General features: G+C 39.4%; 2 protein-coding genes across 3 annotated transcripts; both read left to right on the plus strand.

The window, feature by feature from the left end:
* Positions 1-1,608: 1,608 nt before the first annotated feature.
* gab3 (GRB2 associated binding protein 3) lies at positions 1,609-20,484 on the plus strand. Of its 2 annotated transcripts, none has more exons than XM_015045808.1 (10): positions 1,609-1,900; positions 6,636-6,936; positions 12,251-12,401; positions 12,495-12,940; positions 13,478-13,527; positions 15,882-16,128; positions 17,731-17,821; positions 18,069-18,153; positions 19,371-19,490; positions 20,020-20,484. In XM_015045808.1, the coding sequence occupies exons 1-10, from the start codon at positions 1,829-1,831 to the stop codon at positions 20,137-20,139; spliced, it is 1,683 nt and encodes a 560-aa protein (XP_014901294.1). In that variant the 5' UTR covers positions 1,609-1,828; the 3' UTR covers positions 20,140-20,484. The 2 variants fall into 2 exon arrangements, with proteins under 2 accessions (XP_014901294.1, XP_014901295.1); XM_015045809.1 differs by having other exon boundaries at positions 1,611-1,900; positions 20,023-20,484.
* Positions 20,485-21,041: 557 nt separating this feature from the next.
* Positions 21,042-27,250, plus strand: amer1 (APC membrane recruitment protein 1). The gene is made up of 2 exons (XM_015045800.1): positions 21,042-21,569; positions 23,369-27,250. Exon 2 carries the CDS (start codon positions 23,448-23,450, stop codon positions 26,391-26,393), a length of 2,946 nt encoding a protein of 981 aa, XP_014901286.1. The 5' UTR covers positions 21,042-21,569; positions 23,369-23,447; the 3' UTR covers positions 26,394-27,250.
* Positions 27,251-27,355: the final 105 nt, after the last annotated feature.

The raw sequence follows: 27,355 nt of genomic DNA on the forward strand, positions 1-27,355 counted from the left end.
AATAAAAACAGAGCTTAAATACCACAGGAAACAGGAGGAAAGATATGGGAAAAAAAGAACCTGCAAAAAACACAAATCAAGGCTTTAGGAACAACAATCATTTCCGATGTTAGCCTACAAATTGACGGATCTTTCTCCAAAACCTAAGACAAACTGTGTAAAAAGGAGAATATTTTCATAATACCTTCTGCTGTAAACGTCTACAGAAATGAACAAGTCAGAATACTCCCTTTATTAATCAGTAGACTGATTGATTCATCCGCCTACACAGAAACAAATACGTGACACATAAAACAGTAATAATAGGAGGATAGTTCATCATACAGTAGATTCACTCTGACACTAACAGTATTTATAGTGGATTTGTCCGACGGTGGCAAAAATTAGCAAGCTTGTAAGATAATTTGCCCTACTTTACTGGATCCTAACAGACATAGTAGGTGGAGAGGCTGCCTCTGGCATGAGATTTTATATTACACAGAAAGAAAAAAAAACCAATTGAAAATGCAAAAGGCTCCAGGATTCATGTAAACCATTTCCAAAGAACCTCAAACAGGTGCTGGTGTATTGATTTTGCAACCTGTCTTATCACTCCTTTGCATAAGAAAGTGATACGTTAGTTTTGAAAATATGGTAATTTGTTCAAGCAGGGGTTAGAGCACTGGCAGAAAATGAGTTAAAACAACAAAGCAGCTGTAAGACCACAACCATGAACCCAATTTTCTGTGAGACATGTTTGAAACTTGCACTCCCTTTCCTGTTAATATGTAAGTATTAATATGAGAAGCAGGTTACAGCATTAAGTGTGGCAGTGACTAGCTTAGAGACCATACTGGAAGTGTGAATAAGGGATATTTTTACAGTGCTTTGCAAAAAGTATTCACACACCTTGCATTTTTCCACATTAGTCATTATATTTTATTGGAATATGATGTGTTAGATTAACATAAAGTGATGCATCATTGTTTTTTTTGTGTTTTTTTTTGTTTTTTTTACAAATAAGGAAACAAAACGTATCCCCCATGGCACGTTGCTGCCACTCCCATGTTCCACTATGGAGGACAGGGTGTCCAGGCTAACGAGCATTGTAAGTTGTCGTTTTAACACTTTTCCCGTCTGAGGTGTAAACCTCTGATCTAGGAGAAGAAAATCGTCCCCAGAGCATGATGCTGCCACCACCTGTTTCACTGTAGGATGGTGTAATCAGGGTGATGTTACGTTTTTTTCCAGAACATGCAGCATTTTGCACCTAGGCCAGAAAGTTCAGTTTTGGTCTGATCTGACCAGATGTTTGCTGTGTCCTCTAATTGAATTGCAAATAGCCACTCTTCTGTAATTTACATATTCTTTAGATACACACATACACTTCTATAATCATATTTTATTTGTAAAAAAAAAAAAAAAGTGATCTAAATTAGGCTCTATTGGAGTTGGTTGCAATGTGAGAAAATGTGACAAAGTTCAGGGAGTATGAATCATTCTGCAAGGCACTGTTTTGAAATACGATGTAGCATCCCAACATAACACGCAGTCTTTAAATCTATCAAACATTTTGCATCTGCAGGATATTTCTCACCATCAACACCCTCTCAGCCATCCACCAACACCCTCCCCCCTCTCCTCTTTAACTGCGTCTCTCTCTCTCTCTCGGTCAGTGTGATCAGTTTCTTTACTTCCTCCTTTTTGGAGTGGCTGAGCTGAATACCAGAACACAGGATATGCTTCGCATTGCTCTCAGTTTCACAGCAGCAGCAGCAGCAGCAGAGGCAGCAGCAGAGGCAGAGGCGGCGGTGGATCAGCCGTGAGAACGACACACTCTGCAGTCAAGATGAGTACCGGGGATGTGGTGTGCACCGGCTGGCTCATTAAATCCCCCCCGGAGAAGAAGCTGAAGAGATTTGTAAGTACAGACTCTTGTCTTTGTCCTCTGTTGGGACGTGGAAGGGAAGGGGAGGCTGCGCCGTTTCACCTTGCGTCTGTGTGCTGGTCTAGGTCCCACGCACTCATACACACTCCGACTTGGACATGCTTATTGTAATTCCAGTCTTCTTTACGCTGTCTTCCTCGTTTCAGCATCTGCCACCTCACTGATCCACCCACACTGTTTGTAGCAACAGCAGTGTAAATGCTCATGGAAGCAACTCCTGTGGAGTTAAGAGCGTACCTGCATGTATGTGCTGTGTGGAACAGCATACAGCCTTCATTGTTTTGTGGTTGTTGGGATCATGTGATGATGTTGGGCTGCTGTGTGTGTGTGTGTGTGTGTGTGTGCGTGTGTGTGCGTCTGTGTTTTTGTGGGATGACTCTGTGTATTGTGAAACATGGGAAGTAATGTCAGCAGCACCCAGACACTGAAGCGACAAGCAGAAATAGTCCCGCTTTATGATGGCTGGTTTTGCACTTCCTCTGCATGAGTGGTGGAGGCGGAGGGCCCTTCTGACAACGGCGGTTCAAGGAAAGCCTAGGTGGAGTTGCGTGTGTGTGCGTGTGTTTATGTGCTGATGGGGGCAAGGGGCTCGTGCTGGAAATAGAAACTCATGCAAATCTTGCTGATTATGTTTCGTTTAGTTCGACAGACAGCCATGCTGTTTTCCTCATTCAAATGTCAACTACTGGCACAGTGCAGTATGGAAATCGCAATTATCTTGCTCAAAATAATCGTTGTGCTCCCTGCTGCAGAACTGTTTATGCAAAATGAGGCTGCGTTTTTGCACAAGACTTTACTCTTTGCTCAATTTCACCTGAAGAAACAAAATAAGGAATGGGGTCTTTTTTCCCCTGTATTTGTCACTTTACAATCATAAACTTTATGTACTTTGGGGGTTTTATGTCATAGACCAAAACATATAATATAGTGACAAGAAAATGATACATGATACAAATAAAAATCTGAAAAGTGTGGAGTATTTAGGCCCCATTCAAAGCAAGTACACCTGCATGTTTCTCTCGAGTATGCAAGAGATTATAATTCTTACCCATGTTTTTTCACAAAATAAGTTAAGTTTGGTTTAAGTTTAGTTCTGGACTTTGACAAGGACATTCTAATACATAAATATGGTCCGATTTACCGGTAGTCCTGCGAGAAGTCGAACCTCCATCACAGTCAAAAACCTTCAGCAGCCTCAGGTTTTCTTCCAGAATTACCCTGGAATTTAGCTCCAGCTATTTTCCAATCAAGTCTAACCAGCATTATTAGACTCTGCTAAAGCAAAGCCTCTCCAAAGTGTTATGTTGTCATGATGCTGTGCAGCATTAGGTCAAAAAGTTCAACTTTGGCCCCATCTAACTGGAGCACATTCTCTCATATGTTCGCCTGTGTTGTTGTAAACTCAAACCCCTTTCTTTAATTAACGCTTGTTTATCTCTTTCTTCCATAATGGCAAGATTTACAGCAGATAACTAACATTTTTGACACATTCTCCTACCTGAGCCGTGAAGCTCTGCAGCGTCTCCAGAGTTACCATGGGCCCTAGCTTGTTTTCTATGTTTAGATAGATGACAATTTCTCTCTTATTTTCTCAAGCAACATTGTAACGTAACTATAGTTTAAATTTCTTCACAAAATTGTGACTTTTTTTCTGCTATGTGATTTCTAAAGACAATTGCTGCAGTGAAATGTAAGGGGACTGAATCCTAATGCAACCACACTCTTTAGAAATATGTCTAACATTTTTTTTCTCAAATGCAACTTCACACGGTTAAATGCTTCTTTATGTTGAGACTATTGCATGAAAGTTTGATGTTGCTATTTGACAAAAAGCAAAAGAGTTCAAGGATGCTTTGGAAAGGGACTGTTATTGTGCACTAAGATGCGAAACGCTGCATTGTTTATACCTGTCGGGTTGCGAACAGGACAGATTTAACCTGCTGCAAAGAGTGAGTCATTTCTGCAAATGTATAAATGACCCAGTTAAGAATGAGTCAGTTTGTGGCAAGACGTTAGAAACTGACCAAAGTTTACTTTGGTCACATGATGGCAGAAATGCTAACTTCATCCAAAAAGGATGGACCAAAGATGCATGGAAAAACTTTGTAAGCAAACATGTTTATACCTCAAAAACTTTTGTTTTATTTTGCCTTGTATTCTTTTCACATGTTTCAAATGTTTCAGATATCTTCTCTATTTCTCTGTAAATATATATAGATTGCCTTTGCAGCTGATATATGGAGATTGACCTCGATACAAAAAAAAAGAAACTTGTTTTCACCCGGGCTCAGAACTTTGCATATGGTGAACACTCACTGGATCAAACTGCCATCTGTAGTTATGGTCTCCTCTTAAAGCCTGCAGTGTTATTGGCACCAAATGTGCTGCAGGGCGACCCATTTCCTGGTGTGAGCACATGAATTCATGACCGACTTGTGCAGAAGACGAAAACAAAATACTTATTCTATGGGATCACATCACTGCCCCCCACCATGAAAAGAAAAAAAACACCTGAGAAATTGTGTTAAGCTTGCCTAATATGATTTATTAACCGTTTTCTTCTATTTAATTATTTAAATTGTTCTATATTGTAATGTGAAATCGTTAATTCTTGGCTGAAATAGGTTAAATAGCTTCAGGGGTCTCATAAATATAAACTTTCAGTAAAGTGTGAACTCAGTTTTCAGTATAAACCAAGAGATGTATAAATACCCCTTTCGTTGTGTTTCTGCTAAATACAGTCAACTTCCTCTTCTCAGCACTTCTGGGAAACTGGAGCTGAGGTTCCGCTTGCTGACCAAAACAAAAGCAAAAAAAAAAAAAAAGATTAAAACTGCAAAGTTAGCTGTTGGGAGCAGAGGTTATGATCAGATTCTCTGATCCTCAACAAGAACAAAACAGCAACGATGACCCGAGGAAAAGAACGATGCTGCAGCCACTGCAGAAACAAACTCCGAGAATGACATGAGGAAAAATGTTGTGTAAGGCCTTCTAAGGGCCTTACACACAATAACTCAAATTAATGAATTATGAAAAATAATCTAATAACTGATATGGTTAGTAAATTATATTTAACTTATCAAATAAGATTAGCAAGGTAAATAAAACTTTGTTGACTTATGCTACTGTTTTTATTTTTTATCTCTTCCATGTAACTACTGACATTTCTGCTTTCAAGTCAATTCTTGACTAGTTAAGCTTTATCATGATGAAGGACTGGTTGTGGTAAGCAGAATTTTTTTCTTTATCTTAATTAAACAATCAATTTTGAGGCATTTTCAAAAGGAATCTTTAGTATGTTTGCAAGGCAGGATCAATACCTGTGGATAAAGTCTTTAATGTTTCAATTTTTATACTTGCTTTGCGGTCTGATCCACAGACTCCAGTTTTGAGCAATTCAAAATTTGCGTTTGCTTAAGGACTAATGGTTGAATGTTCATTGATGGATAGAAGAGCTTTGACTAAACAGAAAAGGAAGGAAAGACAAAGGCTGTGCCCATCGGTGCACGACAGCGGTTGTCTCAAACATGTATTTGAGGTTTAAAAACTCAAATTAAGTACATCATAGTGCATGCTGTTGGTTGATGCATTTATAGCCTGAACATGGTAGGAATTCCTAGTTTTGATGCATTTAAAGAATAGAGGGGAAAAAAATCTCATTTGACCAGAGATAATCTGTTTTTGGTGATTAGCTCTGTTTGGTGCAATCACCAATCAGAGCCCAATGAGGTAAAAATGGTTGTTAGTTGCAGAATAAACACTGGATGTTTCAAATTGAGCTAGAAACCACATTAATAAAAAATTCCCTTCTCACCCTCTGCGGGTGGTCTCTCTTTCATCCTCTGAGCTCGGGTCCTCTACCAGAGGCCTGGGAGCTTGAGGGTTCTGCGCAGTATCTTGGCTGTGCCTAGAACTGCACATTTCTGGACTGAGATGTCTGATGTTGTTCCTGGGATCTGTTTGAGCCACTGCTCCAGTTTGGGGGTGACTGCCCCGAGGGCCCCAATGACCACAGGCATCACTGTGGTCTTCACCTTCCAGGCCTTCTCCAGTTCCTCTCTGAGGCCCTGGTATTTCTCCAGTTTCTCATGCTCCTTTTCCTGATGTTGTGGTCTCTTGGTATTGCTACATCCACCACAACGGCTTTCCTCTGTTCTTTATCCACCACCACAATGTCCAGTTGGTTCGCCATTACCATCTTGTCTGTCTGGTTCTGGAAGTCCTACAGGATCTTGGCTCAGTCATTCTCCACCACCTTTGGGGGTGTCCCCCATTTTGACCTCGGGGCTTCCAGTCCATATTCTGCACAGATGTTCCTGTACACTATGCCCGCCACTTGGTTATGTCGTTCCATGTACGCTTTCCCTGCCAGCATCTTGCACCCTGCTGTTATGTGCTGGACTGTCTCAGCACATAACACACACACACACACACACACACACACACACACACACACACACACACACACACACATAATATTGATGAAAGAAATGTGTGCACATGTATTTCAGAATTTTAAGCTTCTAAAACTGTTTCTAAAACTAAAAATCAAGAGTTTTACGACATTTTAAGACATCCCAAAAAGTCACGTAGATACAATGAAAAGACATTGTTTACATTACACCTGCAAATTAACTCTAAAATGATATCGTAAATCAACTAATAAAAAAAATCGAAATATAAAATTTCCTTTGCCTTCTACCTGCAGGCGTGGCGGAAACGCTGGTTCGTGCTCCGGTCGGGGAGAATGTGTGGCAACCCGGATGTGCTGGAATACTACCAGAGCAAGAACTCCAAAAAGCCGATCCGAACCATCGACCTGAAGGAATGTGAGGTTCAGATGCTCAACAACCAGCTGCGGATAAAGCGGGACTTTCACGGGAAGCACCTCTTCGTGGTGAAAACGTCTTCCCGCGTTTTTTACCTGGTGGCCAACACGGAGGAGGAGATGAACGGCTGGATCAGCAACATTAGTCAGATTTGTCGTTTCGGGAACCTGGAGGAGGCAGGTAGATACAGAAATCTATTTATTTTGTTATTTTTTTACTATTACGGTAAAATATAGTATATTTTACTGTTACGGTAAAATACGAATTTTACCATAAATTTCTAGCAACCACAGCTGCCGATATTTTACCGTAAATTAGAGACGGTTTTTTGTTGGTTTGTTTGTTTTTACAGTGTAGTTTTTGTTTAAGTTCTGTTTTAAAATAAGAGTTACCTCAGCAATACACCTGTCTCGTTGAAAAACACACGTCCTGTCATGGGAACAACTACAAAATAAGTGGTGTCACTGTTACCACTCAGGAAGTGGCAAACTTAGAAGTAAACATTATGAGGTCAGAGCTGTTTGTCTTGTTCCTTTTTCAGCTTTTGACGAAAACACAAAGTCTGAGTAAGATTTCCGACAATAAGTTGCAGAGTACTTGTTATAAGCATAAAGTACTTAGCAACATTATCCCTACCATGTAACATCTAAGTATGTCACATTAAAACTACTAACTAGAATGAGTTTTACTTGGATGTTTAAGTGACAGCACTAAGTAGCACAGGCATTGTTAAGTCGGCAGAAAAAGACAGATGGGCTCAAAGAAAGTTTTTTGCATAAAAGATCTGAAAAGTGTGACGTGTTCCTGCATTGTTCAACGACAGTGTAGACACACCACTTACTGAGAAGGTAATCTCTGTCCAGCTTTCTCCTGTATGATAACAAACCCTCAGCCAGTGCATGTCTTGATGTCACTAGTGCCACATTCTTCCTTACAAAATAGGTTAAGCTCAGTAAGATTGGAAGCACTAAATACTCAGTCAGACTTAATTAGGATTTTTGTCCAGTTTGGCCAAGATTTAGCTCCATCTATCAATTTTTATTTTTATTTTTTTTCCTGGTGACAAAATTCATCCTCACAGCATCAGCATGATGCTGCCATTACGTTCTGTCCCTGTTATGTACTCAGATGGGACAGTGTGGGTTGTTGTACGTTTAACTAACATACATGTAAATGTACCCAATTGCAGCTGAAGGAGAATTGGCCAAAAATAATAATAACTTAGTAAAGTACTCTTTAAAAACTTAACAACATAAAGATAATAATACAAACATGGGGATGGATAATACCAGAGTAACCATGAGCCTCTGGATTGGTTCTCTGATTATTTTTCCCTTCTTAATTAACTCTATGAGATGTCTTAATATAACACTGCTTTGGTCTTCATGGTGCTGATCACACATAGGTGTATCTACTTACTAATTAGGTAACTCCTCAATTGCTCTGGATTTCATTTTAGGGTATCAGACTAAAGTGGGCCGAATCCAAAAGCACAACTAATGTTTCTAATTTTTCTTGTTGAAAAACCTGCAAGCCACAAGTCTTTTTCCCACTTCACAATTATGTGCAAGTCTGTTCTTGGTCTCTTCTCTAAAATTAGTCAAGTACAGTACAGCTTGTGACTGTAATGTGAAAAAGCTCAAAGGTTATAAATACTTTTTGAAAGCACTGCTTCTGAACCACAGCTTTAAGTGAGAAACTCTGAGGCTGCCTGTTCACAGAGGTGCGGCGACCTTCGATAGCTTATCGGGTAAAGCACCAACTTTAACTTTTATACAACCCCATACACACACTCCTCTGCTAAGCTTTGCCACTTCACAATCTAAAAACAGGGATTACTCAGATGCTACGCCTCTGCACCAACTTTATTTTTAATAAAATTCAGCTCGACAATTAAAAAAAAAAAAATAAAGCTGGGACAGACAGACAAACTGCACTTATGGAATACCTCATTAGCTCGTTTCGAAATAGACGAAACTCCATAACATCCACGAGACGTTTGTGCTCTGTTTCTTGATTGTAATGATGCCAGGTCAAAAATAAGTTGGTCGTTGTATTTAAAAAGCTCATAAAAATCTCATTACTCCATATCAGGGCCAATGCTATTTGCAGTTTGCATCTTCTTGATGCCCAAATAGCCAGAAATGTTACTTTTAACTGTTAATAATCTCCTTGAATATGGACAAAACTGAAATTCTTCTTGTTGGCCCTGATCATCTAAAAAACCTCACTTATTCTCTATTGAATCCTCTGTTTGTTATTAAACCCTGTAAGCATGTTAAAACCTAGCTGTAATTTTGGATTGTAATGTATCTCAATCTGCATTTTAATGATTGATTTTAAAGCTTTAAATGGTCTGGCTTCTTCCTGTGTTGTTGAGAAGCTTCTAGAATATCTCCCTGGCAGACCTTTAAACATCTTCTCATTATAGCAGCTCTTGGCTCTTTGAGCTCATGTCAGTTTTTATACTGTCTAGCTTTAAAAGCAAACTCAAAACATGCTTATTCTCTCAAGCTTTTACTTTGTTTTATGTATTTGGCTTCATAAAATGTTATCCTCCTGGTCATTAGCCTATTTTTACATCTTTCATTTCCTGATTTAATGGGATCTTCTTTCTCAGTGCTGTTTTAAATCTCTTTGTTCTTACTTGTAATTTGGTTGAATTGGTGTTTTTAACGCTTCTTTGGTTGTTTTTATTTCTATTCTTACATGTCCTTCCAAGCACATTGAGTCTACGACCGTCGTATAAAATGTGCTCTATAAATACATTTAATTTGGCTGTCATCTTTTTAAGCGCAATCAAAATGTGACCCTCTGCTTAGTTTTTTCATATATTTTTTCTTTTACATAGAAATAAAAAGTCTCTTTTTCACTGTCCATCGTTCGTGGGTCTAGCTATCTATCTTTCCCATTGCAAATAACAGTATCCTTTAATAAAAGCTATCTTACAAAGATTAAAGCTTCAAAACAAAACATTTATTGACATAACCTTTCTTATTGGGCTACAGTGACATTTTGTGGTCACAAAACCATTTTTCTGACTAGGGCACCAAACATTTAACATTTAGACTGATGATAAATTTAAAGGCACTTCATAGAGGAAATGATGTGAAGCCTCAAATTGGTTGCAGTCCAGAATGTTTTCACACTTCGAGCTTGCACCAAAAGATCACGCCTTTTCTGGTCTGCAAAACCAGCTGATTAATTTCTCTGTATCTAAGCTCTCAAACACGCTCCACAATCACACTTTTATCAAGCCGTGGTTACCACCACCAGAGGCATCTGACGCCTCCCCACAGCAGTGAAAAAAACCCAGACGAGTAAACTTTGCTCTATTTAGAACTCCTAACACATCGATACGTAAAATATTTCCAGGCAATTCTGCCCGTTACCCAAACTGTATGCACGGTTTACTTGCTTGGCGACAAATTGCGTCTTAACATTCTGTCGCCACACCGACTCATGTGCATGTAAGGATGTTTCCAGCAGTTAAAAACGTTTGACATGCTGCTTGTGGTGCAGCATGTTGTCTCTGCTTTATCAGAGGAGATAACAGCAGAACCACTGGGGGGCCATTACAAGCTAATCAACCGTTTTTTTTTTTTTGTTTTTTTTTTTGAGTCATTTCCAGGCAGCTAAGTTCAACTGCATTTCTTTTCCATCAGTATCTGCAAAAACTCTTTGAGGAAGCCTGTATAACATGAGTTACAATGGTTAATTTCTCTATAGGGATACTACAGTATTTTGAATTTAATTAAAAGAACCTTGAACCTATCTACACTTTGACAATCTTTAGTGTATTTGATTTAGGGCTGAACGATAAGACTCACAAATATATCACGATGTAGGCAATTCATTTCGGTCGATACCGATAATTATTAGCTTTTGTTTTAAGTATCTGAAATACTGCTGAAATGTTGGCATTACCTTGCCTGCTTCATCTACAGTTTTCATTCCACGGCGTTGGTTTTTATTTTAAGCAGCTACAAGTATGAGACACGGTGGCAAAACGTGAAACTGCTGCTGCGCAAGTCGCTCAACAAGTTTCTCCTAGGTAACAACTTGTTAGCGACTCATGCCTCTCATCTTTCTGAGCTGGACATGAGAGGTTGAGCATCTAAAAGCTTTTTCCTCTGCCAAGATCTCCCAGAATGCTGTGCAGTTCTGGATCGCAGTTCGGTGAAAGTATTTAACATTCCATCGGACATATTGCCTATTGATATGTCTATCGTGATATAAATTAACTTGTTGTCCAGCCCTAATTTGATTGGAATTTAACGGGATGGTAATAATAACAGAGACAGCAGATGAAAATTCCCAACCATTTTCCTTTTAACTGGAGTCAGTTGTCCTATCTCGGCTAAAGAAAGCCTCCCTGCTTCATTATGCTGCCACCACTATGTTTCATCGAGAAATGTTGATGAGATTTTCCCAGACGAGCTGTGGATCTGGCTTCTCTTGCTAATGCTCTCCTTGCACTGCCCTGTCAGTTCAGGTGGATGACCAAATCTTGGTAGGTTTGCAGTTGTGCTGTACTCTTTCCAGTTTCTGTTGATGGGGCAACCAGTGATCTGTGGGATGCTCAATTTGATAAAACAACATTCCAACGTTTCAAACTTGGAATGTTGTTTTCTCAACTGATTCTACTTTAAACATTTAGACCATCAGAGAAGTATTTAAACCAAGATAAGATCATCTATCAGTCAAAGTAAATGAAATAGTAGCTATTTGCTCGTACTGTATTTAAGTGCGTCAGATTGACTGGTGCTGAATCTTCTGCTGTATGCATAAGAAAAGATGTCACAAGGTGCTGTATGTCAGTAATGATGTCATGAATTCACTAAACAGTACAATAAGCTATTCAGATACAGCTTAGCTGTTTCGTAAAAAAAAAAAAAAAAGAGCTCAGCGAAGACGTTATGAAAAACCTCAGGACGTCTGTTGGAACGCTGACATTTGCTTGGACGAGATAGAGTGAGGTCCTGGTGTTGTTGCAACTACAAAAAAAAAATCTCCTTTTGCAATGTTTTCTAAGGAATTGAAATGTTTTGCTGTTTTTTTTTTTTCTTGTGTAACGTGACCACAAGACAACGTAAACCTCTGAGAGTAACAAGTAGTTTCCTGAGAACAAACCTTTTGTGGGTTTTATTTTTTTTTTTTTTTGATTCTTGTTGTTGTCGTAACACATGGTTCTGCAGGGACGGCCTTGACTCGAAGGCCTCTAGTCAAATGGAATGAAAGAAATTTCTGAACAATAGCCAAACTGAGCAAAAAGAGACAGAGTATCCAAATAAAAAAAAGAGGGAAGGGAGACATGTGCTTCGGACCTTTGCCATCCCTTTGAACACGTCCCCCTATCTCTCCTTTAAATTTGCCTGCTTCATTAGGGGGGAGTACAAGCTGAAGCAGCCAGCACATGTTTTTCTGTGACTTCCATTTCTAGCTGTATGTAAACTCAGTTCTTTGTGTTTGTTTCTCCTTTGGTTTGAATCAGAGAGCACAGATGATGCATCTTCTCTTACCCCCACCTCCATTCAGCCATCAGTGGACAGTGATCGAGTGTCTCTAGCGAGCCAACCAGACACCAACTATCCACGAGATTATCTCCTCCTCTCACAGTGTGAAACAAGGAGTATAACCACTAGGTATGTGAAATCAGGAGAAAGTTTTACACCACTGGTTGATGTGTATGTAACAAGTGTTTTCGTCTCTTTTTTTTGTTTGTTTTACATCTGTAGACAAGACAGCTTCACGAACTCTGACATCTCTCTGGAGCAGAGGTTGTCAGACGATGCAGTCAAGGACATGCACGGCGAGTCTTCCCTGTCCTCCATTTCTCACATGAGCCGCAGCCCGTCTCTGTACTCCAACGGGAGGATGTCCAATGCTCCCTTCAGCGCTCCGTGCAGCTTCCCAGTGTTGCCGTCTGCCTCCTCTTCGCCGCTCCATCACTGTTCCCCGAATGTCTTCCAGTTCGACAAACCTTTCTCTCCCACCGTGTTCGACGCAGCCGGCGACACCCAAACGCCACCTCCGCTTCCGCCCAAGCCGACTCACCTGTCAGAGCTGCTGAGTAATGGAGGAGCTCACAGGCCAAAGACGTTCAGTCCGCAGCACTTCCCCGCCAGCATGCCCGTATTTTCCAGAAGAACCTCGTTATCCGGATTGGATCATTTCACGATGGGTACGGATTTTATTTCAGTGTATGTGTGCAGCCTGAAATAAAAGTATATCTGCAGCTAGCGGCGGTTTTTGAATCAACGGTCGCGTTGGCAGAGTCCATTCTTCTGCCACATTTGTTCCCTAATGAAGCCCATTTGTCAAGAGGGAAAAAATATTACACTTTTATTAGGTAACTTACCCCAAAATGTACATGAAATAATATTAATCTGATGTAAAATGATACAGTATAAGGTGGTCCTAGTGCCAAGATGGCACTAGATGCTTATGGACCAAACCTTAAGCTATGAATCAGATTCCAGATTTGGAATAGCCATGATATTTTCTTTCCATTAGAACACTTGGTTTGCAGTGCAGCTAATTGAAATCATTATTTTTGCCTTATGGCGCCCCCATAGATCAAGGGGGGCGCCATGATCTATGGCTTTCTCCTCCTCTTGGAGGAGAAAGCCATAGAACCTCCCACTTGTTAAAGTGTTCTTTTTTACGGTTGCATATTGCTTTAGAATCTGATGAGGTTTTTCTTATCTTATATTTTCAGGCAATGCCGACAGCAGATTAATGAGGAACAGAAGACAGAGTATTAATTTGGTAAGAAGATGTTGTGTTGTTATTGGGAGTATGATGAAAACATTTGCACATAAAACTACAAGCTTCAGCTACTTGGAATTTAATCACAACATTTAATGAGTCGTTTTACAGGAAACGGCTAACTGAGCCTGTGTCTAAATGGAATAAAATCTACCACCAATCGCATTTAAAGTTTATGCATTACAACAGTACAACAGACCTTTTTCTATGTAAATGAAAACAAATCCTAAAACTTCTTAGAGTTCCATATCATCATGTCAAACTGAAGTAGAATAATATTTAGTCTGTGCTCTTCACAATCACAAAGGACTGCTTGGTATTTTATTACATTTAAACTATGCAACAACAGACTTTCCCTACCCTTGTTCTTAGTGCATACATCTGACATAGATTTTAATGGTTGAAATACTTAAGGTCACAGAGAGTGGGCGGAAAACAATGCTGTATAATAAGAACTAGAGTGGGGAAAATATGCAACAAATATTACCTTTACAATATTGTTTAATATTGCAATGGGATATTTTTCTACAACTGCGCTGACCTTTACTCAAGAAAGAAGAATGCATGGCAGAATGTAGTTTAGCATATTACTAAAACAAAAAGCAAAATGTAGCATTTCCTGAAACGTGATGCTGAGCTTTAAAAGCCACAGTCCACCACTGCATCAACTGCAAAAAAAAAAAAAAAGCAGCAGATTCAGATTGTTTCAATTCCTGCCAGAGAATTTGTGGCCTGTTTTCAAGCATATTAATTTGTGTATGCTATCACTTGCAACAAGCTAATGCTAGCTATTGCTGGTGTAGGCATTAACCAGATAAAAATTAGGCTTCGTCAGCACTGAAAGCTGACATGGCCTGGGCCTAGTTACCTCCAAAAGATGCTCATACACACCAAATAGCAGAAAGCCTCTAAAATTCTTCAGGAATGTTCTTAGTTGTTTACTTTATGATGTGAAACAGAGACCCATTTCTAGAACAAGTTCTTTAAAAAGACATGGCGTTTGCCTAAGGCAGTGTGCAGCTCTTTAGATACTTTCGATCAGAAAATGGGTATAAGAAAATATGAACTCTTCTTCTTCTGTACTTAAACGGTTTAAAACTTCTGCGACTAATAAACAAAGCTGGAAGAGGTTCCAGATTTGGTAAGAAGACGTGTTGTTATTAGGAGTATGATGAAAACATTTGCACATAAAACTACAAGCTTCAGCTACTTGGAATTTAATCACAACATTTAGCTAGTTGTTTAGCAGGAACGACTAACTAAATGCTCACTACTGAGTAGAATAATAAGGAATATTAAAAAAATATTCTAAAGTTGCCTGTTAGAGAATTACAGTACAGAGTTGCATTAAGGTGTGAAGATGTCTTTAAATGCAAGATGGTTAACTTTAGGGATCCATCATGTCAGTAAAAGTGTTTCTTTTTTTGTCTTGCTGTGATAAATATAAATGTGTGTAGTTTAGTAAAAACTACTGGAACTATAACTGAAATGCTACAAAATATGAAAGTGGAAAAGCAGCTCATGCTCTGTGATGCTGTGGACTTGTTTTCTTGCAAAGGCCCTGGAACCTTGTTACAGTTCATGGAATCACGAGTTACTTGAAATAAAGTAAGTAAGAAAATTGTGGGATCTTTTAGAATACTGAAAATGGGTAGCTGGGTTTTTCAGCAGGAACATGGTTCTGTACATATGACCAAATTTAGGGTGGAATAGATTCACTATACACAAATGCTCTTCATTTGTGTGAAAAGATCAGGATTTTTCCTGTAAATTTACATAAAAAGGCCAGAGTACAGCCCTCCAAATCTTCTTTATCTTAATTAATGTAAAATATTTCCATCTAGATTTAAATACCCATGCCGTGCCAGTAGGTGGCAATAACCTGTACATCAAATGCCAAATTAACATACAAAAGGAAGGCCATTCTTCCTTTTGTAAGCCAGTAATTCCCCTGGAGCTGTTTCCTGTCTCCTCTAAATGATGAATGCTTCTCAGACAATGTTTGTTTGTAAAATATGAGAGAGATACAGAAAAGACAATAAAAACTACTGCTGCTGCTGTTGTGGCGTACAAAGCGAGAGTGGGCAGGCTCAGAGTAGGCTGCTGTGTGTTCTTCTGCCAAATACTGTGCACAGATACACCCAAGACAGTTGTTAAAAAATCTCCACTTTGAGAAGCGCTTTTGTCCAATTACAAAACATATTTGTATGTCGGTAAGGGGAGAATGTCCTACTGCTGTACTACCAAAACTAGGAGATCTGAAAGCTCTTTAAGCATGTGTCCATAGTGTTTCGTCTGCATTACAAAAGCACTAATGCACCCGTCCGATCAAATGATTCTTTGTCTCTTTTCAGCCCTGTTTAAATACGGTACGAGTTCAAAGCTACCAGGACGACTCGTACGTCCCCATGGCGTCCCCTTCTCCGTCTCTTCCATCTGTTGAAGGTGACAATTACATCCCCATGAGCCCCAGGACTTCCAGCTTCCTCAGTACAAACTCCAGAGCTGAGTCTGCCTCGTCACTCAGCCCAGTAATGTGCCAACCTGGAGAAATTGCACCGCCTCCAGTTCACCGGCACCTCAAGCCTCGCTTACGGAGAGGTGAGAAGAATTTCAGGTCCGAGTGTGAAAAGAGAGAGAAAGAAATGGAAAAACTAATTTAGGTTTAATTTTTATCATGGCAAGCATCGTCTGGGAATTATTCAGCATCTCTCAAAAGTATTCATACACCTTGAACATGTTGTCATCAAGGCATTTTATCAGGGTTTTATTTGACAAACCAACACAAAGTAGCACATAATTATGTGGTGGAACAACAATGAAAACGACACATTTTGGTAGTTTGAATTGTTTGCGTGTTCATATTTTTTTGGAGATTGGGGAGATTTTCTCCCTTCAATTTTGGAGAGTTCTCTTAAAGGAAATGCATGTATTCTCTAGTTGTAAAGCATGCATGTTTTTCTTTGGCATAAAGCCTAAAATTAGACATAAAAATGTGGTTAGTTTGACTTATGATGAAGAGTCATTATAGTTTTGCAGCTGTAGATCACCTTAAAGGTGATCCTTTAAGGTTAGCGGGCTGTACAAAAAATGACATTTACTACACAAATTTATTCTCAGATATTGAGATTTTACCTGATCAGTTCTGCCTGTTTTGAGCTCATTAAGGAATGCTCTGTTTTAGGGCTACATCACAATTATGCAAATAAGTTCCTGCCCAACCCCTCCCTACTCAGTGTTTGCGATTAGCACCTCAGACAAAATAGCTGCAAACAGATCCACAGTGGTACAAACATACATCTTTGACCCAGAAGCAGAAGTGGAGCTTCCTGAACAACCATCAAGCCACAACCACTGAAAGATTAAATGACGTGAATCTGACGTACATTTATATTTTTATTAATTCAGATTCTGAGGATTCTGCTTCGCTTCGGGACATTGTGCCATAATGTGAAATTGAGCAGCTTACATCAGCACAATAATTCACCACGAAGACCTTTTCAAGATATACTCTGTGAGACTACAGGAAAAGCACCTCTCTCAAGATGTAAAAAAAATATTCAGACGATGTTGGTAAAGTCAGAGTGTTCTAACATTTTTTTCCACAAATGCCGCAACTTCTCAATGTAGCCTATCACTTTCAGTTTATTACAATTCTTAGAGTACATACTCAGATGTTGTGGATAACGTAATGCGAGACACAGGAGTAGCTCTGTTTTTTGTGAATTGGAGAAAATGCATGGACACATGCATTTTCTCCAATTCTGTAGTGCAGCTGGAAGCAAAACATGTCCCTTTTCCAGCAGTCATTGTGCAGCAATAATTCCAGCAGAACAAGCTTTGCCTCATCTTGTCATGAAGCCTCTAAAGCGTTCATAGCAGCTGGATTTATACTGAGCTTAAATTACACACTAATTAGGGTACTTCTGGCAGTAACTGGTTGCACTAGATTTTATTTTAGGTATATAACTATATCTAGTTGTACACACATCACAGATTTTGGATTTTCATTTCAAAACTATTTTGACAGCTCTACATAATTTTTTCTTCCACTTCACAAATATGCACCACTTTGTGTTGGCCTATTGAAGTTTTTGGTTGGGGGAAAACAAAATCAAAATATGAAAACGGTCAAAGGATTTGAATACTTTTCAACTGTGTTAAGCTGACAAATAGCTAACTGTGAAATTTCTGAATCCACAGTTCGACCTCCACCTCTGGACCTGAGAGGCCTTTCGACAATTACTGAATTTCCCACTCATATCCCGCTATGCAGAGTAATGACTGATTCATGGTGAGAGCAAAAGCGCGTCTCCACATCTACAAATTCAGATTGTAGATCTATTAGAAAACTTTGTTTAGATATGACAAAGGCACATACAATTTAAATAAATTTACTCTAAACATATGAACTGGAATTACACCTTACAAGCACCAAAAATACAATAAATAAATAAATAATAGGATAGAATGAAATATTCTCTGTGGCTGGGTATTTTTTCTTTAATCTAGATTATGTTCCTCTTTGTTTTTAATCACAGCTTTCCACTGACCCAGTTACCTCTAGACAGAAGGCTTGAAAACGGAGAAAGTTCAACGGACGAAGTGACAAACTGCTCTGCACTGGTAAAACCTGGATTTGATAGTGTTTTAAGAACCATGTATGCATAAAGTGAACGCTATGACTCCGTGAATTGACTAATATTCAGAAGAAATTATCAGTATTTTATTTATACCATGAAAGCTTGCTGTGGGAGTTCACTTGGTCTGCATGTTGTTAAGAAAAAAAAGTTAATTTTAAACAGTAATAATATGAACAATATGACCATAATCAGTTGAAGCATCACATATCTAAGAAATCCTAGATTTCTGTTCTGTAATCTAACTGTGGGTTTATAGTTGTTGCTTTGCTCTTCAATGTGTGCAGATTTGCTTCAACTTTTTAAAATAATCGCAACACAGAATTGTTTTAGATTTACACCAATGGTTGCTATGTGCTGCTTATTATATATAATAAATAAACTATATATATATATATATATATATATATATAAAATAAATGTGGGCTATCTTGTAGCCATTTAATATGAAAATGAACTAATCTGTATTTCATGGAAGATTTTGTAGGTATTTTTTTTTACCAGTCAAGATTCTTCTTTATATCTTAGATATAAGAACGAAACTGTCAACATTTTTTCCAGATTTATCGATATCATTACGAGAAAGAATGTCAAGCTGCGCGTGTGAAACAGCAGTGGCTGCAAAATAGGATTGTAGTACTAATTTCAAACAGGGAAAAAAATGTCTAATTGAGTTTACATTTGAAACTGTCTTCAGCATATTAGGTTATCACATAGCTAACAGGATTCACTGACTCAGGTTTCTAAAAAGCTGCCAGCATTTCAAAATGAAGCATGTCTCACGACAGAAATTCAGAACATGAAAAAGGAACTTCCCCATAAAGAGTTTCCACCTTCCTATTCATATTGTCTGCAGAAAGTTTTGTTCTCTCTCTCTGTGGTAGCATGAATAAATGTCAGGAATGCCCATGCATGCCTTAGAAAATACAGTGTGGTTGTAATGACGTTCTTGTTTTTTTTTTGGTTTTTTTTGCATCCTCTCCTTCATTTTAAGCAACTTGCTGATATTAAAATGAGCCCAGTTCTTCACTCAGTGACAGTGCCAACACTTTGGTGTGATAGTACTTACTGTGAAGTGTTTATTGACCAGGAGAAAAAAAATATATATTTGAGTTTCGTGGTGCATTTCTTGTATCAGTAATATAAAACACAGTTAATTCAGTCTAGAATATTGAGGTTGACGCTGCATCGTTTCTCTGGCAGGAATTGAGACAATCACTCTGTCTCCCCTTGGATGGAGCAGCTCAGCACTGGAAGAGAAGCTCAAACCTTGATTATCTGTCACTGGATTTCAACTCTGCATCCCCCTCCCCTGTACAGAAGGTATGTTTTGGCTGACAAATTAAGTTTCAGGAATTTATTCTACTAATGGCTGCAGAATTGTTTGTTCTTTATTCCTATTATCATTGATTTTGTGTTCTTCTTGGAATTATAAGTGCATGTCCCACTGTATGATTACTGGAGCAAATTGACGTTGTTGCATGAGGGAGAGACATATGAGTGGGGCTGTGTAGAGTACTTTTGAGTTGTTAATGTCCAACCTGCAGTGGTCAACAAGCACTTGGCCTGGAAGCTGATAAAATTGCTTTAAATGTTTATTGCAAATTGAAAAAGGAGAATTTTCCTAAGTCCACAATTGGTATTTGGATCCATGTGAGAAGGTCTGTATTACAATTGTGTCAATCTCCAAAAATCGTGTTGCTAACTGGGGGATTAATGACACAATCCTGGTTCGTGAACACCCTAATGCTACTTAAAGAAAATTAACAAAAGCACTGAACACTGTTAATGTAGCAAAAAAGAATCTCACCATATCTCTTTACCATCTCCCTCTCTCCTTTGTTACGTCCAGCAGAAGCCACTTCTCGCTGATGAGTACAAAGTGGACTACGTGCAAGTGGACGAGAAGAAGACTCAGGCCCTACAGAACACAAAAATGGAGTGGAAGGACGTCAGGCAGTCGAAAACCTGAACACAACGTTTGAGGATGCAATCATTAACAAGGACATGAGTTCAAGAAGATCAATATTGAAAAAAAAAAGAGTAAGACATTCACGTAAAGAATTAATGGAAAAGCACTTTTTAAAACAGCACTGAAATGAAAGTCACACAAAAGCCATGAAGCCATGAGATGCTTGTTTTTTCTAGAGGAAGCGCGCAGTTGCACTCTGCAGGACAGAAATGTAAATTGTACTTGATCATGCGATGCTCACTGTGATATTTCAGCTCATTGTAGCCTAAGATTCATTCAGTTTTGTCGAAATGAAAAAAAAGGTTGTAAATATATGTATAAATGTAATATAAAGGTCTAAGTCTATATAAAAGTCTACGTGCTTGTGTTCTATAAATGGCATGAACTGGCTTGAAACTTTTCCAGGTACTCCTGCAGCATAATTCCCAGTCAAAATATGTTTGTGGGAATCATAAGGGGTTTTGCTCAGAGAGTGGGCTTGGATTTATGATGAGCTTTCTGTGGAGCCACTTGATTTATTTATTTGGAAGGCCTTCATGTAACTCTTTGGCAGTCCATTTTTGGCTACTTTCAGCCCATCTCCAATCTGCAAGGTTCACATTATAACTTGCTTTTGTTGTTTTTTGTTTGTTGATAACCTTAGTTATGCAAAGTCAAATGAAAGACTGGTATTTTCAAGCTAATAATCTGCACAACACACTCAAAAACATGAAATCTAAGTAGGCTGGAAATACATATTTTTTTGTACAGGTATAAAACAACTTTTTTTAGTAAAAAAAAAGAAAAGTGGGTGCTGCCTTTATATATTTATTTATATTTTTGAGGGCTCATCTTGTCTCATTGGTCTTTTTATTTTTATAGCACTATGCGTTCCCATGGTTACAAGAATGTTGCGTCATTGACATGCGCTGTGGAATGGAGAGCCAGGAAAGGAGATTTTTGGAGAAAAAAAAAATCACTGAAGTCGGGAGGAAGTCACCATGCAGGATTTCACTTGTGTGTGTTTAATTTGACCCAGCAGGAGAATTTAGCGTGCTTGGCTGAGTCAGACCCTGGTGTCGATTCGCGGTTACGGCTGATCTGCATTTTGCCCTCAATTCAGGTTTGGTAGAGTTAAAGAGGCTAGCGGCACCGCCAGCAACAGCAGCTGTTACAGACTCGCATCACAGCCAGAAACCGAAGAGGGGACACTCGGGATGGGGGGCGGTGAGTGTCCTCAACGTTGTTAGCAAGCACCACAGCTAGCTAAATGCAGCTTGGACCAACTGAAGCCTTTTGCTGGTAAAGCTGCTGCGAGGCCTGGCTAAACCTCAGACCAGGTAGTGTACAGAAGTTAAAGCCAAGTTAGCCTTCACAGAAATGAGACACTGAAACACATACCCGACACCTAAAACCATTACCTGACCCGTGCGACCGCACTTGATTATACGGTAAGTTTGCTTACTTCACTGTAGGTCTGTTAGCTTTGTGCTTTTGTTTTGCTGCCTTTTATAGCTGACTGTGGTTCTTTGTTCCGTTTACAAAAATTGTGGACGTCGACTCACCTTTATAACGCAAGACTTTGGTAAAATTCAGCTGCTACATTTGAACATATCGCCTGTTGCTTTTTATTACCTGCTGCATGTATTCACGCTGTGGCTAAACCCCCAGATTATTTATAAGGGGAACCGCGTAAAATATTGCATTTACGCATTTAGTGTATTGGAAGCATATAGGTAGGATATGTTGCGCATTTATTTTATTTATTTATTTAACTCGAAACAGAGTTTTATTTACTTACCACTTTCTTACAATTGGGTGTATTTCGTCATCTGTTCACCATTAAGGTACATTATATTTTACAAACTTTAATTGAATTTAAAAGTATATTAGCTTTCCTTTAAAACTTAAATATTGTAACAAAAAATCGTATGAATTTGAATTTCAAAATGTTCTTAAGATATGACGTATAATAAATCAAAGTAGTGTAAATAGGTGGACTAGCAGCTTTTCTTTATTGCTGAATACATTTGATGATAGACACTGTGACTAATGTCCGATCTCTGGAGTTGGGTAAACCGTATAGAAATTATGAACATAATTGAAAAAAAGGAGAAAACAATCAATAGCTATCTTTTACTAGGTTTTGTTTTAAATTAATTTGGTAGAGGCTTATTCAATTTTATATCTACTTATTCTGCAGAATAGTAGCGTTTTTGGTAGCCTCATATCCCCTTGGTGTTCACACTAGCACTGAAAATGCCTCAGCTTCATTTTAATTATATGCATCTTGGATATATTCTGTCTAGAATTTTTCTAATTTTCCCAAAAGAGTCACAGTTTCTGCATGTTCTATTAATTTACATACAGAAATTAGTGACCAAACATATAAAATTTGGAAAAAAGTCTTTATTTTGTCATACCTATTGGCCACACTTAATAGGCATGATTAAAAGGACATTACATTGTACAAATTTTGACTTTAAAAGGTTTTATTTTTTTTAGCTTTTCTCAAAACTTGAAATTCAAATGAATTATGATCTGTTTGTACAGGTATTTAAGAAGGTAAAACAAAAAATGTGACACATATTATTCAAACTACTAATAAACTACTCTTCAATGTAGCAAATGATAAAGTTGAAAATGAATGAAAACAGTTCATGCACCATCTAGTTGTTCCATATTGAGAATGTCTGACCGACTTGCAGACACACTAAAAGCCTATTTATGTCATTTTAGACATGCCCTTTTCTGTAACTTGAGATAAGCCGTTTTTTTTTTGGAATGCATCCCCTCCCTTAAAAAACAATCAGTGAACTTCTCTTCACTGGAAACTATGTAAGGAACAGGGCCCAAACCGTTTCCTCTACACTCTTCATTGTCTTTTGTTTTCAAAAGTTCTCTTCTTTAGTGATGCTTTCAAATTACTATTTTATGGGGGGGAATCAGTTATAAAGCAGCAAGACAGAAAAGCAGAGGGTGCTAGCAGCAGAGATATGAAAAGTCAAAAGAAGCAAATGAAAATTAAACCAGTTTTGTCATGGGTTGGATGTTGTTTTACATTAGTGTATACTGAAAGCATTGTTCCTTCTTCATTATTGTATCCACTTTCTATAATGTCCCAGCCCCACTGGTGGCCAACCTTCGCATCTACTTGACTGTATCCTATCATGTTCTTGACATTTTCCTCTTACAGTTAAATTCTAGTGTAACATGAGCTCTGATTTTGGTTCTGATTTTCTGCATACAGGGCTCAGATGGAGGAAATCAGCTGATGTTTAACCTGTTATGACTTCTGTCAAACACTCCTCTTTCTGAAGGACGCAACCATGAGTTCTCGCAAGGTGGAGGACCTACCAAGTGACAGCAAGGATTCACCTCCTGCTGCCAGTCAGCCTTTGCCAACTGAGCCTGATGGTATCACGGAAGAGCTCCCGTCAGATCCAGTCCACGAAACTGCAAAGTCTCAAAAAGCGGGAAAATTCAAGAGGACTGCCTTGACATTTTTCGGTGTTCGTAAAAGTATCTGTATTCTACCGAGTTTCTTTGGAGGGAGGAACAAAAATCAGAACAAGTGGCCCTCTAAGAAAGGAATTGGCAAAAGCAGGACACACGATGGGCTTTGTAAGGTCAGCGATGACAACGCTCTCAGGAGTGGTTATGTCTCTTCTGGAGACTTTGAGTACCACAGCCACAGGGATGCAGCTGGAGATCTCCACAGTGGCTGTCAAGGGGAATGTAATCACCCAACCCCTGACCAGAAGTCACTGACCCTTGGTCGACAGAGAAAAGGCTTAAGGAGTCTTTTTCAGAGTTTTAGGCATCACAGAAGCCAGAGAAATAATGATACAAGTGAAGCTAATACTGTGTCTTCTCCTCAATGCAAGAAAGAGGTGCCTGTTGTCCAACGCAACACAAACCGCAGTGCCACAGAGTTCCTAGAATGTGATCACGACGTGCCTGAGTTTGTAGAGGATCTGTGTGACATTTCCATTGGTCTTGAATGTAGTCGTGCAGATGCAAAAGCAAAGGAGAGCAGCATGGAGAAAGAATGCCCAAAGTCTGAGCCTCAGCTGTCTGATGACAAACACAAGGACTCTAATTTAAAGGCAGTACCTTCTGGTGGTTACGACAACAGTTCCAGACGTTCCAGCGAACCTTGTCTGAAACTTCAGACGGCGTCCGAAACACCTGCCGGTTCGTCGGATCAGCTGAACCTAATTTTTGGAGAAGTTTCATCATTGAAGAGCTTTGATTCCCTCACAGGTTGTGGGGACATCATCGCAGATCAAGAGGATGACAGCATCACGGAGAGCACGGTGTCTGGAGAGAGGAGCAGAAATGGAGGGAAGAGGGCCTCTTGTTATCTCACCTACCAGGGTGGCGGCGAAGAGATGGCCTCTCCAGAAGATCTGGATGGAACATGTCTTCAGGATTTCTGGGGAAGCAACACATCAGAGGTTGTCTGCTACAGCTGTGATCCGGACCAGACAGAGATGACCGCTGAGTTGACAAGTTTGCACAATGCAGATGCACTGAACAACAGCAGCAGCACGCAGCAGGCTGGATCGATGGACACGTCATCCATAGCTGATGTTCTAACCCCTGAAAGCGAGCATCAGGAGTCAGGCCCTAATAGCGATGAGGGATATTATGATTCCACCACGCCAGGGCCGGACGAAGGGCAAGAAAAAAGGTCTGGCAGATTACCCAGGGATAGTTACAGTGGGGATGCCCTCTATGAACTTTTTGCACCTGATGAGAGTCTCATCAGCCCTCATTATGAAAACAAATCCCAACTTCCCAGTTCAAAACACGGTGACTACTTAACGGAGTCAGTCAACTCAACAGATCCTGCCTTTGTCCTAGAAATGAGTCACTTACAAATAAGTGCTGATCTGTACAAAGATGATTTTCTTGCGATGTCAAGTTCATTCAGTAAAAATCAGGATATCGGAGCGAATGAAAACTGTAATTTGAATTTAAAACCGCAAATATTAGTCAACACGAACAATCTCAAAGCCAAGATTTTTGATGAAAAAGAGACGATGCTTGCTTCTGCCGACAAAAGAACAAAACCCATAAATGCAGAACGCGAGAAAAGATGCAGTGGTTTATCGTTTGGAAGCGCATCGGACCCAGACTTTGAGACCTTCTGTGAACCCAAAGAGGAGCATATTGAAGAAAACAAGCCTGTGGCGCTACCGTACAAAAATATCAATTCTCAGTCTGAAGAATGCAACAGCTACATAGAGGATGGGCAGACTGTGTGTTTCTCACAAGCACTTGTGGATTACACAAAACACACTCAGTTGCTCTGCAAGCTGGGTAGTGAGGTGGACGACTTGGAAAGGAGCTCCGCCTTCACTTCAAACATGGAGGCCTTACCAACGATTGTCACATTTGATGTTGTAGACCTTCGCAACGAGGGGGAGTACGACGAGCAGATCCACATGGAGTTGGAGGAGGATGTTTCATCGCCTTATCAGGAGTTTGAAGAAAGCTACCTGCAAAAAGACGCATTTGCTGAATGCGACTATCAAATGTTGGACCTGTATGAACAGAATCTGATCAGCAAAACATGGGCTGTTGCTAGTCTCCCGCGGCATTTGGGTCTAACAAGGGTCAGCCAGCCCACATCGAATCCACTGTCCCTGGACAGGAGGAGCAGATCTTTGGATACGGATAGCCTTGAGTTGCCTGAAACGTACAGAGAAAACAGACCTGCTGTGTCCTCAGAGCAGGACTCTGAGAGGAACTGTTCACCATATTATAGAAAGAAAATAGTCCTGTCTGCCTCAGAGGTCAGAGACTGTAACGATGTTATGAGCCTTTCATGGCAGAAGAAATCAGAAGTAACTGTGACAGATGAAATTGCTGAAAATGTCCAGAGTCTCGGTCAAGTCAACAAGCAACCACAGTATTTTTGCTCTGTGTCGGACGGCCTAAGTTGCGATTTAGTTTCACAGAATCCAGAACTCTACAGTAGGCAGTGTCATCTTCCTTTGCGATCAGATTGCTGTCTTCCTCATAGCACCTTTGGGATGAAGGATGAGGAATCTGATGATGTTTTCTGCCAGAGTCCTGCTAATTTACACTCTCACAGTCAGGGCAGTAAAGGCAGAGCCCTAGCAGGAAGGGAGGTTCCATCTCACACTAGAAGTCCCCTCAACTCTCCCTCAGTTAAGGAAAAAACTGTTATCTTTAGTGAAGCAAAGGGTGATGGGGTGACCCCTGTGACCTGCAATAATCACCCTGAGGCCACCTGTAATTGAGTGTGAATCGCATATAAATGTGCCATAGAGTGTTTTAATAGGGCGCTGGTCATTTCACCCCTTCGCCAAATCATATCTTTGTGGTTTTGGATGTCTGGAACTTATTTAAATACAAAATGTTGCTGTTTGCTCTGGAATGTTTTGGACAAACCATCATATCAGTCAGGAGAGACCTTTTATCAACTATCAATAGTAATGTAAAGTCATTTTCTGTGGTTCATATGACTCCACAAAAAATATGTACCAGCAGGGTTAATTTGGTTTAATTGGAGAATTCTAATAAGTCAAGTAGTAATTCCTTATTAAGTCTGTTTCGTTTTCTTTTATTCTCTTTACTTTTTCCTATTTTTCATGAGTTCCATATTTTACAACCATTATTGTTGTAAAACGTACCAACAGTCTAAAACAGTGGTTTCCAGACCTGGGTTCTAACCTGGGAGAGTCGGTCTCAGGGGTTCGGCGAAGCCTCTGCCGCGGAGGTAAAGACACACTTGTGTAAAGTCATGATGACACGCCATCACTTGCTGCAGAGGATCACGTTACATTGCTTGGTCAGTCAGTGCTGCGGGGAATTTAGTGCCCGCAGTAGTCAACGGCTGTCGTAGATGTACGTCGTGTGGTTTCTTTCTTAATATTTTAATCCATGCTAAATATGTTGAGCAAAAACAGAAAGTGGTCAGACGAATATGTGCAACATGGAGTCACGTGTATCACGGAACGGAATGGGAGTCAGCATCCTAGCCACATGTTATGCAATGCCAAGTTGAGCAATGCTTTATTCTGGCCCCAAAAATGTATTTTGTGGATTCAAAACGACAAAAAACAAATTTAAAATAAAAAAAAAAAAAATTAAGTTATTAAAAAATTTTAAATTCTTAAAAAATAAATTTAATTTATTTTTAATTAGTAAAATAGTAAAAATATATATTTTTGGGGGCTGACATTCTTTTATGTGGCTGAAA

The sequence above is a fragment of the Poecilia latipinna genome, unplaced genomic scaffold (assembly GCF_001443285.1).
Source record: "Poecilia latipinna isolate Pla-1442-1.1 unplaced genomic scaffold, P_latipinna-1.0 Scaffold745, whole genome shotgun sequence".
Lineage (NCBI taxonomy): Eukaryota > Metazoa > Chordata > Actinopteri > Cyprinodontiformes > Poeciliidae > Poecilia > Poecilia latipinna.